Below are 15,822 nucleotides of genomic sequence, written 5' to 3' on the forward strand. Positions count from 1 at the left end.
TTTACTTGCCACGTTCCCTCTTAACGCAGGTGGTTGACGTGATCTAATTACTGATGCGTGATCACACTCCTTTCAAGTTTGCCTTGTTTTTGTTTTATTTTTGCACACCCTTGTGCAAGCCACACAAATACAGATGCCCACTAAAAGAGAATGATGGGGCTGCAGGTGCGAGTCAGGATTACGGGCCCCCCGCCCAGTCCATGGAAAGCTACCCGAGCAGTGGAGGCTACCACCACCCAGGCGCCCCCTACCCGCCTGGCGGTCCGCCTGGCATGATGGGTGCCTCGGAGTACCCGTGTCCCCCTGGCTACCCGCCCTCTAATCATGTGGGTGCGGGCTGCGAGCCAGACGGCTACCCCCCGGCGGATGAGGGGCCCTACCCTGGCGAGGGGTACCCCCCTCCCCCGCACGGCGGCTACCCCCACCACCAGGCACCCCCATACGCAGCGGCCACCCAGTCGAGCCTGAGTGGGGGCTCGTGCGGCTACGCGGGACCCGGCGGGGAGCAGTATGGGCCGGCCGAGGGCTACCACCACGAGGGTGGCTACAACGGCCGGGACCCCTACAGCGGCTACCCCATGCGGCCGCAGTCGGGGGCACCGCCCTACCCACCGCAGTACCAGGGGAGCCACTATGACCGGGAAAGGTGCGGGGCCTTCTTTACACCTGCACTGATTTGCTTCGAATGGTTTTGGATCAAATCAAGTCGATGCTGAAAGTAACGAGCTGCTGCCATGAACTCTGCAATGAGAACTCGACTCTGCTTGCCGTATTTTCGAACTTATCAGCACCACTGATTTTGAAGAACCAAAAGAGTAAAGTTGAGGAGTGGGTAATACACTAATTTCGCCCGGATTGCATCGTCACCGGCCTTCACAATTGGAGGCCAGCGATCATGGGCGACCACTGGTGCTTGGGCACAGGCCTGAGAAGGGCCTCCCTTTGCTCCCTCACACCAGGTACGAGCAGCAGGCCCAGCAGGCGCAGCAGCAGCAGGGGGCGTCCGTGGGGGCGCCGCCATCGTCCCAGCCCGGGGCGGCAGCGGCCCCCTCGCGGGCCCAGCCTCCCCCGTCCTCCCAGATGGGGGCGGGGCCTCCTCCGCCAAACGCGGCTGCAGAGCCGCTCTACCCGTACGGCTCGTCCCCCGCGGCCACGGGCGGAGGCCCCCCGCCCCAGTCGCAGTCGGCGGCAGCAGCAGCAGGCAGCTACCAGAGCAGGCCCTACCCGCCGCCCAGCGCGGGCCAGGCACCGCCCTACGCAGCGGCTCCGCCCCCGCAACAGGGGGCGGCCACCGCACCACCTCCGCCCCAGGGGGCCACCCCCGAGCCCTACCCACCGGCTGCCCGGGTTCCCCCCGACCAGGCCTACCAGGTGGGGAACACCTTCTCCTTCGTGCCTTGCCGAGGCGGAACAACTGGTGCTCTTCAGTTATCTGTCTCAAGGTCGCCATGGGCTCCCGGAAAAAGCAGTCTGGCATTCGTTTTTCACGTAAATTCCCAAGGGTTGGGGAATTCTTGGTCTGCCTGCAGTCTACCTGTGGTGAGTCTGAGACTGACGATTGAAGAGCCCCACTGTGTCTGGCCAACTGTGTGTTGCTAGGCGTGTTCATGAAGACAGCGCGCTCGGCTAAGCCAATCAGATGAGGGGGGAAAAAAATATTCTCAGTTGTTTGCATTATGGCAGTTTTGGCATCTGCCCAGTTTTGGAAATCTTGCGCTGCCTCTGTTTCTTTTTGCGCGCCCTTACCTACTGTTTAGCGTGGCCATAATGCATGCTCAAACACAAACAAAAGCCTAGCTTGCTATTTGTTTGCATTGCTCTGTGGGTCTGAATGGATCTTTAGGAAAGCAGCGTGTGTCCTTACCTCGTGCCTGCTTGCCTCTCTGTAAAAGAGCTTCGCGCACCTTGCCTGTCATCTCGAAACCTGGCACCTCGTAGTGTGTGTGTGTGTGTGTGTGTCGCCCATCGTCGTCCTCGGCTGCCCCTGAACATTGTTCTGCTGTCTCTGGTGTGTAGATGGTCCGTGGCCCGACCCCTTTACCCCCGAGACCAATTCCCAAGGTTCCTCCTGCTCCCCCTCATCCTCATCCTGCACCACAAGTATGTTGTCGTTGACTGCTCTGCACATCATTCCCCGCCATTTGTGCCTCTGGCCGCATTCAGAGTCGCTCTTCTGAATTTTTGAAATAAGTAAAGCTTCTGTGTTGTGGTCTTGGTGGCAGTTCTTCACTGTTGGGATGTGAGGGGGTGCGTGAGGGCAGCCATAGCAACCAAACAGTCATGTGTGTGTTCCATCGGGAATGTCTGAAGCAAAAGGGGCAAACGTCCCATCTGAATGTATTTTTTGAACAAGAGTTCAGTTGTGAAAAATTGCTGATCTCTACCTTGTACTCGGCAGGAGGCTGATAGTATACCTAGGAGGGTGTACCAGGAGTTTTTTTTATCTGTTGTGGGCAGATGAAATGTGTCCTTGAAAGGGAGTCCGACTCTGAATGCAGCCTCTGAACAGTTTTCATTTTTTACTGCTTTTGTTGTGCGTGTTGGGGAAGGGGGAAGAAAGGAGAGTGCGTGTGAGTGTGGGAGACGTGGATAACTGCTGCATCGTCATTGCGCTGCACATGCATGGTGTGGAAGTATGGCCATCGTAATCATTCGGTGCGACATTTCAGTCTTATGTGCCCCCCCCCCCCCCCCTTGTCCTATACGCCTCGAGCTTCGCGATCATTGTGCCGCCTGCCGCCGCTTCTCCGCGGCGCGTACGGGATGACCGCTGCGTAGCTGATAGTGGCTCATGCATTATTTTCGTTCTGTTTTGCTTCTTTTGCCTTTCCGCGCCCTAAACAACTTGTTATGGTGATGTCTTCAAGCAAATAGTATGTTTAGGGCACTAAAAAAAACAGCTGCAGCTTGGTAGAGTGCTCGAATGCCAACATAAGCTATCTGGGGGAAGCGGTACTGCGCGCTTCTTCGCCGCTCTTACGGGCATCGGCGACGGAAGCAGCATATCACCACTGTCACCTGCGAATACGTCGGGCACAAAGGAATTCTACTGTCCCCTCGTTTAGACCTGATACCGGCACAGTTAGAGGTTGGTTTCGTTTTGCAGTGCGGACAACGAATGCGGCTTTATTTCGAATATATACGTCTTAGAAAAATATGATTCGGGGATGTGATTCCCCAATACCTGGCAATAACTTGTGCCTTTTATAGGAATAGAGGCCATGCGAACATGTTAAGTATATTCCAACTCTGCGGGTCGTTAAATATGTGCCCACTCCCGCCTGATAGCATGGACCAAGGATAGTTGATGACACCGTGGAAAAATAAACGGCCTGCTAAGTCCGAAAGAGACGGAACAGCTCGTACGGGAATGAAAGAAACGCAGTGAAGCTTCAGAAATGCTAGAGACGTTCGTTTCAACTTCAGCAAGGTAGGACTCACTCGCCCAACCAGATGCAAAATGCACTGGTATTTTCTAAGACGGGAGAGGAGGGGGGAGGGGCGCTAACTATCGCTGCGTACAAATACGGAGCGAAATCAAGGAATGACCGTTTTAGTAACCACACACACAAGCTGTGCGTTCACTTGTATTTTATTTTTCGACTTTAACGAACAGCTGATCACTCGGCGGACAGATTTTTTGAAGTATACAGTAAGTTCACAACGGATAAAAGGTGTCGTTGGAAGTGTGGGGTATTTGATAAGGCCTTCTGATTTCACTTCTATGCTAGATTCTGCAGGCTGCCTGTGTCATATGATGATGTTTTGAGGAAGCAGAGTCGCGGACGCTGATATAGGCGGAGATATGAATATTAGCAATTGATGAAGATTAGCGAGGGCTCACCTCGTGACAAGACGACCCAGCAGTAAATTATTTGTCGTGTGCTGACTACCACATATAATTTTGCATTATCCATTGTACTTGTTGCGTAGAATGTCCGTGAAATTTATGCCACATTGGCTTGTTCTGGGTAATGATCAATATCTAAGATGTGAAGCGTAACTGGCGTGCTGTCAGGTATGAGTGTTCTGCTAGATTATGTAAGCACAGAAATTTACTTGCAGCTATAGTGCATAGCCATAGCATGAGCATCTGAACGAACGCTGCTTACGGAGGGACTGTTAATAAATTTCAGGGCAGTGAAATAACAATCAGCTCCATGCATATGCTGGTTTCGCGACACCGGCCTGTGCCACACACCTGACGCTCATGCGGACCGAATGTACCACACTAAGATTGCGTCAGAAGCATTTACACTCTTGTAAATACACCACAGTTGCGAACAGTGACTGCGCCACATAAACATGGATTCACAACGCATACAAACAGAAAATATAAGTCTCGAACGTCGTGCAAAAGCAACGGCGACAGTGGTGAGCGGGCTGGAGATTCCCGCGACTGCTTTCGAAACGGGCCGCTAGGGGGATTTCAGTGGCGCCCCTACAGGCAGCGCTCGAGGCGTATAGGTGAAGGCAGTACTACAAAGGGAAGTCTGCCAAAAAACAAATACGCACAAAACCCTTTGGAGATTGTGTGATGGGTCTTTACGATGTCACATCGACTATTCGTCCATTGGACAGTGGCACATTGCGTCAGTGTCATTTTGAGGGAACATGCACCGAGCACTGAGAGAGAGGTGACTTGGCCCACTTGCCTGCATTTTATGGGCCCAAGATTTCTAAGGGATAGCAGGTGCCATTGAGCAGGGCGGCTTGTAAAAAGTGTTTTACCCCAAGAAGAAGCGGGATTAGTGCGTGGGTGGCAGTTACATTATATTGTGCGACTCATGCTTATGCTTGTTGAAGGACGAATTGATTCTCCAAAGTTTCTGTCATCATTGGCATTTTTACAGCACACATAACCATTTTGCGTCTTGCCGGGCTGGAAGTTTTAATTTTTAGTAAGCTTCGATGCAGTTCTGAGAAAATGTGGCCGCCTGCTACATGTGTATGGTAACTGCATTTCCTGATTGTGCATGGTGCCATATTTAATATAATACCCCTCTCAGACGTGCCTTTTTAAGTGCACTTCCACGAAGTGCACTATCAGCTAAAATGCCATTCGGGAGCAGGTAAACGTTCATTACTAATATATTGATTAATTTTTACGACAAGAGTAGCAGTGACAAAAAACAAGAAAAAATACCTCGCCCAACTATGTGCCAGTGCCGCCGGATGGGATGTTGCTCCATGGCAGCCATTCTGTGCGGTGTTTGCATATGTGGTTTGTTGGGGCTTTCTGGTTTTGTTCCTATTTTAGCCTTTTCTGTTATAATCCGCACTGTCTGATAATTTTTCGTCGCTGATAACGATTCGCTGTGCAGCAAATAACATTGAAGCTATGACCCCCCCCCCCCGGTGTTCGGTGGGTTTTTTTGTGGGCTTGTGAGAGGCGCCGATTAGTGTTTAACAATGTAAACACGATGAAGCGTTTACATTGTTTCTCACATGACATAGAAGGGGAATTTCAAGCAATTTTGCGCAATATTTACGCCAGCTCTCGCCGCTGACATCACAGCCAGAGGAACTTTATCTCGCCGTTTAGTAGCGTGTAGCCAAAGTGTCATTCGTGGAGCCTGATTGGACTCAGCATAAGTGCACTTACATAGGCACGTTTGACAGGGATGTGAAACGGTTCACACTTTGCTATAGTGCGTGGCTTCCACCACCCCTTTCCTGATACGTGACCCTACATGTTTGGCCAGAACCCCATGATGGGAAATAGAGCAGTGCATAAGGAGAGGACATGAGACGGAGGAAACAGTTCACACTTTGCTATAGTGTGTGGCTTCCACCACCCCTTTCCTGATACGTGACCCTACATGTTTGGCCAGAACCCCATGATGGGAAATAGAGCAGTGCATAAGGAGAGGACATGAGATGGAGACACTACACTGCTGACAGCAGAGTTGAAGTCAGCACTCTGATGTTTTCCTCTCTCATCTTTTGCACTGTTTAATTTTCCATCCTTCTTGGCCAACTCGCCCAGGCTTCCATGTTAATCAAAACCACTCTACATGTGCCGCAGCGGGGAGGAGTGTGGGGTACCTGCCGCGGTGGCTGTGCTGCTGAGCTGAAGCATGTGTCTTTGATCCCAGCTACTGTAGCTGCTTTTCAGATAGAGGCGAAAAGCAAGAACGCCCACATGTTGAGATTGGAGTGCACGGTAAAGAGCCCTAGGTGGTCGAAGCCCTCCGGGGGGGGCCCTCCACTACAGTGCGAGGCTCACAAACCAGGTGTAGCTTTGGCGTGTAAAACCTCGCAAACATTAATCCACATTTGAAATGAATCACAGTTTGCCAAAGTTTGTGGCTCTGCATGATTTGCCAAAGCCACACAGTTGCATCGTGGCCGTGGTTGGGGTTCCCTGAGTGAGCCCGATTGGGGAGTGGTGTAGGGGTGAGCTGATGTGGGCTGCCGTTCTCCTCCCCGCCAGGTGTACCCTGGGAGTGGGCAGCAGGTGGGCTACCCGGGTGGGGGTGGCACACCCCCTCAGGGTGGCCAGCCTCCCCCGGCGAGCAAGCCCGGCCCGTACCCGCCACAGCCCACCCAGCGGGAAGCGCCCTACCCCAAGCGCCACCCGGACTTCATGAAGCCCCAGGAGCCGTACCCACCACCCCCGCACATGGGTGCCGCGGCGGGGTCACCGTACCCGCCGCCGCAGCAGCAGCCCCAGCCGCAGCAGGCGCCACCACCCGCCGCGCAGCAGTATCCCGGTAGGTCCCGCTGCACAACAACCGGCTCTGTAGCTGAGGGTTTGTGAGTGCGGTTCCCGGTTTCTGGGAGGTGTCTGAAAAAAAAAAAAAAAATAGCATTACTTCAATACGTCCCGCTTAAACTACCAGCTCTGTAGCCATGACCAAGCACTACCCCAATACGTGACCAAGTCTGTTGCAAAATAATTGTGAGTACAGTTCCCGGTTTCTGGGAGGTCATTGAAAATGGGCGTCCACTTACTAGAGGGAAATGTTCTGCTGCAGTTGTGTGTCGCCGTTTCAGCTAGATGTGTTCCTTGTTCCTTGGCATTGCTTGTGTGTTACATGCCTTCTTTTGGCCCTTGATGACCGAGACAGCAATAGGGGCAATATTTATTTATTTATTTATTTATTTATTTTTCATTGAAAATTGCATGAAGCTTTTAAAAATTTCTGACAATTTTTTTTTTTAGCTGTTGAGTGGTGGCAGAACAAATCAGACAAGCCGTGGTTAAGAATGGCGAGCGATCTATTTGCAATATTTACAACATGGGCATGAGAGAGCCTGGACAGGTTGCACGCCAGCCACACCTACGTCGTCATTGGAGGCTGGTCATGGCACTGTGAAGATGTGTCCTGTGAAAATATTAGTAACTTTAAATTGTCTCCTTAAGAACCATAATTATGGGTTTGTCAGCCACTTGGAACTTTAGGGCCCTTTGCCAAGCCATTCTAAGTAGATGTGGTACGCATCTCAGCGGAACACAGCGGCGCGCTCATTGAAACACGCCAATAGCGACAGATTTCCCTCTATTATACAGTAGTTGGAAACTATGCAAACAAAGTGGGCCTAACACAGTAGGGATGACCATAGAAGACTTCCTTTTCTAACGGGCTTGTGGCCCAGGCACTTGTGTGTAGACGGAAGTGTTTTATCAAGAGAAACCATTTCATGTCGGGGATCATTTGAGTGGCGAGTTACCAGGCGAGCTACCAGGCTAGTGTAAGGACTAACTCGGAAAACCCTAGGAACTTTCGAGAAAACTGCTCTTTGAAGAGACATTGTGGGTTTCAAAATGCACCTGCACAACAGTTGTTTACGCTTTTGATTTAATTCTGATAGGATGCCCTTGTGGCTTCTTAGGGTTCCTTTCGTGCAGGCTTAGAGGCGGCAGAAATGGCAGTTTTGTGCCCAGTGTACCGCAGAATTTCTGGGTTACCTGTATTTTGCTTTACAAATGCCTAATGCATAGTCGTCCTCTCAGTGAAGAGGACTGCGAGAGCTTTCTTTGATGTTTACTTGCCAATTGGCTTCCACCTGGTTTTGGGTGCTGTAGCTGTGCTGAAGCAACAACTTACTCAAAAGGTTATAACAATCGCATAGCAAGCAACAGTTGAGCTACTAGGAAGCGGGATTTAACTTCGTGTGCACAGTTCCAGCACTAAGTTACGTCGGCACATGCTACTCTATTCCTTTGGGCAAAACAATTTTTCTTGCGGAATTGCCAAATCGAATCGTGGCTGCATGCAACTGAACTTTGGAAACGCTGCAATCAGAGTAGATTTCTTTTTTTAATCTTAAACTGCATTGTACAATCAATTGCAGAGCCGCGGCAGAAGTTGTGTGGAGCAAGGTGACAGCTTGAATGCCCCCACTAGCCCCCTTTCGATTCCTGAAGTGCACCAGATTTGCCACGATTGTAAATTCACTTTTAACGAGAAGTTTCACTTTAGATAGAACAAAGTTGGTGTTACTCTCGTTCAATCATGACCGGTTCCAATATCGGGTGGCTCCCCGACTTGTTGCGGTGATTACACGCATGCCGCAGCTTTTCTCTTGCCAATGGACCCATCATGTCCCCGAGACTTGCAAGCGTCCTTTCAAGCACTTGGCATTTTGTAAGATGGCCGAGTTGAAATGAGCCCCGATTATAGACGCAGGCACTGTTTCAGGCACGGGGACGAACCATGGCAAAGTCGTGGGCACCGAGCTGCTTTCGATAGACTCCGTCCTTCAGGCCTTGCAGCTTTGCGTAATCTGGCGCGGGATCTTTGTTCAGTTCTGCAGCAGACTACATGACACCGCGAGGGGTGGTGCTGAGCGGGTGCTGCCCCCTCCTCCTCCTCCTCCCCCCCCCCTTTTCTTTTCCAGCGTAGAGAGACCTCACTGTGGTTGTGTTTGACTTTGCACACAGACCGGAGCCAGTACCCCTACCGGCCACCCCACATGATGACGCCACCGCCTTCCTCCATGCCCCAGCAAGGTGAGGAGGGCGCCGCTTTGCGTCAAGCAGTGCGGGGTGCCGCGTGCGCTTGGGCAACAGTCTGGGCAGAGAAATCCAAGTTGGGTTGCTGATGTCTGCTCTGTACTTCTGCAACGTACGGTGCTGGGAGTCGTATTGACTTTTTGATCGCGCAAATGTGCAATTATGGTTGCCCTTCCCTATGTCGACAATGATAAGCAGCCACTAGTGGTGTTTTAGATGGTACTCGATTCTAACGTGTATTTTCAGAGAAAGAAGCTGCATCTTAGAATGAGTAAATACAGTATGTGCAGTTCTGTTGACACGGTTGTTAACATGGTGAGGAGGAACATCCGTGACAAGTCTTGGGATGTGAGTCTGAAATTGTTTTGGGGGTTGTGAGGCTTGTCCTTCGAGGGGCCAATGAGGAGGGATGGACTCAAGTGACGGTGTGAGAGTGGGGGGATTCAGGTGCCAAATTACTGGCCATGCTGCCCATCTTGACCAGGCACTCGTAAAGTGGCAGATGAGGCATGTTGAGCTGGCCTCCACGGTGTAATGCCGCTTGTTTCATCATCAGCTCTTCTAGCAGCACAATTTAGGTGGCACAGATGAGCTAGTGCTGGCGTTTTGTAGTGTCATCATCTATGCTCAGTGTACAACAGACCAGCCACAGAAGCAAGTGGCATTCGTCTGTTTTTTGTAAACCGAGGTGCTAGAGGACCCAACGACAAAATGAGTACTGTCTTATCTGTTGCTTCATTTTTTTTCTCGTATGTTGTGTGCTGATCAATGATGATGAATACTCACAGCCCTTTTGGTTTGAATTACTTCCCCCCCCGGCCAGAGCAAAGGGGCTGACTGTGTTGCCGTGTGTTCTCCTCCCAGGCTGGGGCCGTGGTGGAGCGGAGAGCCAGTACCGCGGTTACCCCAGCACCGCCTACCCCCCCCACTCGGGGGCCCCCCCTGAGCGATGGGAGGGGCCCCGAATCGGAGATGGAGCGCCCCCCACGTGGGGCTCGTCAAGGGGAGTGCCACCCGCACAGGGGGAACCCTACCCGCCCCCGCCGCCCCAGGGCCCACCCCTGCTGGGCGCGGGGGCACCCCCGGTGAATGCCATGGCCCACCACAAGCTGGTCGCCACCTACGCTAGGGACCGGGGGCCATATCCGCCTGCCGCCGGAGGAAAGATGCCGGTGGGTGCTCTTCCCTTGCATTGCCGGGGAAAAATTTGTTGCTGCAGTAATGGGGGGGATACTTGCAAGTGGTGGGGATGCTGTAGAGCAGAGATGCTCATGATGTGGTTGGTGCTTGCAGCAGCCGAGCGGTCCGTACGGGTCAGCGTCGTCCTCCCTGCGCAAGGAGGTGGTGTTCCCCCCGGACAGTGTGGAGGCGGTGCTGCCCGTGGGCACCAAGCGTCGGCGGCTCTACGCCAAGGACGTGAGCCCCCTGGAGGCGTGGCGCCTCATGATGTGCCTCAAGTCCGGCCTGCTGGCCGAGAGCACCTGGGCCCTGGACGTCCTGTCAGTGCTGCTGTACGACGACTCTACCGTGCTCTACTTCGGCCTCTCGCACCTGCCGGGCCTGCTGGAGACGCTCATGGAGCACTTCCGCCGCTGCCTCGCCCTGGTCTTCGACACCCCAGACGACCTCGAGATGGGCTACGAGTCCCGGGCGCCTGCCACTGACACCACGCCCGCACCGGAGAGGCCCTGGTACCTGCTGGAGCGGGACTGCCCCGCCAGGGACCCCCTGGAGGGGCTGGTGGTGCCCGCCCAGATAGACCCCAGCGACCGCGTCGCGGTACTGCCCGGGACTGGCTTCACCTGGCGGACGCGGTGCGGCAAGGCGGTGCGCGCCCGGCCCGACGACGACGGTTCGCTGCACGTGCTCGACGGCGAGAAGCGCTGGGACGTCCACGAGGGCTTCACGGCCTCGCCCGAGCACTGGCAGCTCGGGGGCGGCGAGATCACGGCCCACATCGAGACCTGCTTTGAGACCGAGGCCAACAACGTGCGCTTCGTCCGGCTCATGGCGCCCTCTTCCGCAGCTCCACCCTCGTCCCCGGCAGAGAAGACCGAGCCCAAGACAGAGGAAGAGGAGATGGGGGAGGCAGAGGAAGAGGTGGCACCGCAAGCGGAAAAGGTGATAACGAGCCGGAGAGAGGGCCCCTCGTCGCAGCTGTCGGAAGTGCTGGCCAAGCAAAAGGCGGCCAACTGCAAGCGAGAGCCCGTGGTGCTGATCGAGGACATCCGGTCCAAAATCAAGCTGGAGGCTGTCCAAGAGCTACGGGTGGACCATATCAAGCAGGAAGTCAAGGAGGAGCGGCAGTCCAACGACCGGAAGCGGGAGGAGGCAGAGGAGGAGGAGCCCTCGAAGAGGGAAGAGGAGAGCAGCGCGGACACGGTGGTGACGACGACACAGGAGGCCGACGCTGTCAAGCTGGAAGAACGGGACAAGGCCGACGACGGTGAGACGACGGACAAGGAGGACGGCGGTGCGGCGGGGCCCGCCGAGGTTGCCCCCGGTGATAGTAGTGAGTGTCGGACCGAAGAGAAGGTGTTCCCGCGTCTGAGGGAAGAGCGACCTCGCAAGCGGCCTTCCGCGGAGGCCCTGGAGGAGGAGGCGTACTGCCGTGATGAGCCCTCGCTGTGCGTCGTGTCGGAGGCCCGCGAGGCCCTGGGCCGGCGGTGCGTGTGCATCTCCACGCTGCTGCGCAACCTGTCCTTCGTGCCGGGCAACGACGCCGAGATGTCCAAGCACTCGGGCCTGCTGGTGCTGCTGGGGCGGCTGCTGCTGCTGCGGCACTGGCACGCCCCGCGCCGGGGGGCCCCCCGCCACTACGACCAGGAGGAGGGCTCGGCCGAGGGCCACTGCAGCTCGCTGCTGGCCGAGCGCGAGTGGTGGTGGGAGGCGCTGCAGGCGCTGCGTGAGAACACGCTCGTCTGCCTGGCCAACATGGCGGGCCAGCTGAGCCTGGCGCCCTTCCCCGAGGAGATCTCGCGGCCCCTGCTCGACGGGCTGCTGCACTGGGCCACGTGCGGCTCGGCGTGCGCCCGCGACCCGCTGCCCCAGAGCACGCTGAGCCCCCAGCGGCTGGCCCTGGAGGCCCTGTGCAAGCTGTCCGTGCAGGAGTCCAACGTGGACCTGCTGCTGGCCACGCCCCCCTGGGCGCGCACCCAGGCCCTGCTGGGCCAGCTGGCCCGCTGGCTGGGCCGCGGCCAGGACCAGGTGCTGCGCGAGCTGGCGCTTGTGCTGCTGTCCAACGTGGCGCCCGCGGGCAGCGGGGCAGCCCGGGCCCTGGCCCTGCAGGGGCCCTGCCTGGGCCACCTGCTAGCCTTCGTGGAGCAGGCGGAGCAGAGCGCCCTGCAGGTGGCCAACGCCCAGGGGGTGGCCGCCCTGCGCGACAACCCCGAGCTCATGGGCACCACGCTGGACATGGTGCGCCGGGCGGCCGCCACCCTGCGCTGCCTGGCCCGTGTGCCCGACAACCGGCCGCTCTTCCTGCAGCTGCAGCCCCGCCTGCTGGCCCTGGTCATGTCCCAGATCCTGGACCAGGGCGTGGCCGCCATCCTGGCCGACGTGCTCTTCGAGTGCTCCCTGCCCCCGCCCCCCACGCCCCCCCCACGGGCCCCCTCCTAGGGGAGAGGAGGAGGACACCTCACCCCCCGCTATTTATTACTACCGTTCCTCCCCGGACGCTGTAGATAGCCCCCTCCCCCCAGAACCTCGTCGACCGGGTGGTGGACTCCCCCTTCCTCCCTCGCCTGTGGACTGTGTGCGCGGGGGAGGAAGCGGACACTCGCCCTCTTTGGTCTCCCCCCCCCCCCCCCCCCGCCGTCGTGGTGATAAACTTGTACAGTCGTGCTGCTGCTCTCTCGCGCTCTCCCACCACCCCGCCCTGCCACCACCCCCCGCCTGCCCTCCCGCCCGCCCAGGGTGCGCACACCCGTCTTTCTTCTTTCCCCGTGGCGGGCCGGGAGGGGAGGGTCGGAAACGGGTGGTGCCGCTCAGTTGAGGAAAAAAAAAAAGGGGGTGGTGGTGGTGGGTAGGATGTGGGGTCCCCTTGGCCCGGGACGGACAGACGTACAAACGGACTGGCTCGTGTCGATCTGATGAATTCTGTGTGTGCGCGTGCGTGTGTGTGTAGGGTATCTCTCTCTTTTGCGAGTGCAGCAAGCGAACCATCATCCTTTTTTTTTCTGTTGGTTTTTTTTTTTTTTCCCTCGTCATTTGAAATGGTGCGATGTGTGTCGGTGAGTGCATTTGTGTGTGTGTGCGTGCTCGAGCTTTATACGATGTACATGTCTGACAAACAGAGTGAGCTGCTGCAAATAAATGTACAGGTGAGAATTCTCTCTTTTCCCCCTTTGAAGAAAACTGATCCCTCGGGGTTCATGGCACGTGTTCTGGAAGAGAAAGAAAATGGCGGCTGCGTGATTTCATTTTAAGGATTTTTTTTTCTTTGCGGTAGAGGTTGGTGCTTGGCATTTGAGAAGTCCTTAGGTGTATTTTTTTTTAAACTCCATTTTAGGTAACTCTTTTGTCCCCCGGTAAATAAATTCCTACTGTTCACTTGGAACGTGTTGTATTTACTAGTCAAACCAATCATTGCCACGAAGCTAGTAATGTAAAGGTTTTTTTTTTTTCTGCTTTTCGAGTGAAGTGGGAGGGAGGGTACTCGTCAACGTGTTTGAGGCTCCTCCTGTGCTTAAATTATGCTCTCTAGGAGAGTCTGCCATAGATTTTTGCATCTGGAGGGTGCAGGAATGGCCAATTGTGACGGGGACATTTATTGCTCTCTTTTTTTTTTTTTTTTTTTTAATTCCTCATCCTGCCGCGAGGCAGCCATCGTTGCCCCCTCTGTAGTATTCCCCCCCCCCTCATGTTTGCTCAGTCTCGTCTCCATTCATTCCTAGAGTGCCGCGCACGGTGGCAAGAACAAAAGCACAATGGTACTTACGCCAAAAATCCGAAGTGAGGATGGCCACAGGACTTTTTTTTTTTTTTTTTTTTTTTTTTTTTTTTTGCGAGACGCGAGAACTGGGACGGCCGAAAGGACAGCTTTGTCTGCCATGCAGAATTTTGTACTTCTGTGTCCAGAGTATTCCAGGGCTTGGTCAAGTTTTTCTTTATTGTGGGGATGAAGTTGTACAAAATGTATGGAAAACTTGTAAAATAAAAATGACTTCGAAAATGTGCTCGCTACACCTAGTCTTTTTCTTGGAGGAGTGAAGGGGGCAGAAGTCATGACTTAAGCATCACTTTTTTGTTTTTGTTTTTTCCCCTCCTTGCCCTTCTTCTAGAGTGCCCCATTTCACCAGTCTACAGCGGCGGGTTGTTGAGTAAAAACTTAAGTTGTTACACTAAAGGGAGGTAAAAATCCATCTCCTATCTCACCGCACCAATACAGTCAAACCCGTTTATAGCGAACTGCAGTATGCACTTCGATTAGTTCGATATAGCCGAACCCGCCTATAACGAGCTGATTGTTACGAGTTCGCACGCAATCCGCGGGAGCCCTCCCCCCTCCCCAACTCCACCATCCCCGCATGCAGAAACGAACACAGTAAAGTAGCCATTACCACACCCAAAGTAATCCATCTATTGCAAGTAATAAAGCTACGTTCTGCCCCAATTGCCTACTTTGTAAAAAAAGCGATGATTTTTGTTTTCACTCTTTCGTTTTGGCGGCTTCAACTAGCATAGCATTCTCTACACGAAACATTGTTTGCACCAGTTCAAGTCCGCGTCCTCCAAAATCGAAGAAGCATTGGCAGAGCACATCGACTGCCGAAAGCGCTTCATTATAAGCGGCGGACTGCTGTCCCTCGCAACATCATCGGGAACATTGGCGAGCTCTTCCCACAGTTCACCAATGCTGCTGTCTTGGCCCGGACTCGCTGACAGGGTGGGTTCCGTCGTGAGTCCCGCGCGTCGGAAACAGTTATGGAAAGTGTCGGGCGTCACGTCGATCCGTGCGACGCGCAATGTCTCATTCCCGGCTCTTGTTCCGTGGTCGCGGCCAATCCACATCTCAATCGCCGCTTCAAGACCATGCGTTACGGCGGCCATTCTAGGCACACAGAGTTCGATATATCCGATGTGAACTTCGTTATAAGGAATATGTTTCCCATGTATTTCCGAAACTGAAATATTTTTGTTCGATATATAGCATAATTTGCTCTATCCGGGTTCGTTATAGCCAGGTTTGACTGTATATTACGTGACTGTCCATCACCCATTCATGCGCAAACATGATCAGCAGGCAACAGAAGTGTGGCGGTTCCCTTCATACGCAAAGGTGACCTGTTTGGGTGTGGTGTTGATGAATTTTGTTCCGTTTCCTAATGCCAGTGATTGGCCGTGTGATGACTTGGCGCTTTGGCAGCAGCCACCGAGTGCCAGCAGTAAAGTTGGGCCCGGTGGGCTCGCTGCATTTGCCATTGGCAACAAAGCAAGCTACCTGAAGTCGCGGCTCTGCACTTTAAGGTGGTACATGGGTCTTTGGGACCGAAAAATGAAAAATTGCCCAAAAAAACATTTTTTTAGGTATCACTTTTCTGTTGATTTGCCCGACTTTTCCTCCAAAAATTCCCTACTTGGAACAGTACCAGGTACTTTTAAAGCCATAGAGGGCAGATTTCTTCAAAAGTTGACAATTTTTTCAAAATTCCCCACTTCTTCATCACGAGTAGTATCGCAGATAGGAAATTCTTGAGGGGTACATCCCAGCTTGTAGTGTAGCTAGGAACATCATTTCTTTTGCACTGTGAAACTGAATGTTTAAACCAGCCAATAAGGAAAGCAGATTTTGCATTTTGTGTTTCAGTAGTTGTTTAATTAGCCTTAATTTTAATCAGGAAGTACTTCAAACCTGGAAG

General features: G+C 54.0%; 1 protein-coding gene across 6 annotated transcripts in view; it reads left to right on the forward strand.

The window, feature by feature from the left end:
* Positions 1-14,139, forward strand: part of LOC144153683 (trithorax group protein osa-like) — a 177,937-nt gene extending 163,798 nt beyond the window's left edge. For 4 of the 6 annotated variants that reach the window (XM_077685348.1, XM_077685350.1, XM_077685353.1 and 1 more), the window contains 7 exons: positions 166-646; positions 960-1,371; positions 2,017-2,100; positions 6,437-6,716; positions 8,891-8,959; positions 9,827-10,134; positions 10,256-14,139. In XM_077685348.1, coding sequence (XP_077541474.1) covers positions 166-646; positions 960-1,371; positions 2,017-2,100; positions 6,437-6,716; positions 8,891-8,959; positions 9,827-10,134; positions 10,256-12,580 — 3,959 coding nt within the window. In that variant the 3' untranslated portion in view covers positions 12,581-14,139. The remainder of the gene's footprint in view (positions 1-165; positions 647-959; positions 1,372-2,016; positions 2,101-6,436; positions 6,717-8,890; positions 8,960-9,826; positions 10,135-10,255) is intronic. The other 2 variants (XM_077685349.1, XM_077685351.1) reach the window with 2 other exon arrangements.
* The last annotated feature ends 1,683 nt before the right edge of the window (positions 14,140-15,822 follow it).

Source organism: Haemaphysalis longicornis, unplaced genomic scaffold (genome assembly GCF_048455015.1).
Source record: "Haemaphysalis longicornis isolate Haplotype H1 unplaced genomic scaffold, Haemaphysalis longicornis Haplotype H1 scaffold_9, whole genome shotgun sequence".
Classification (NCBI taxonomy): Eukaryota; Metazoa; Arthropoda; class Arachnida; order Ixodida; family Ixodidae; genus Haemaphysalis; species Haemaphysalis longicornis.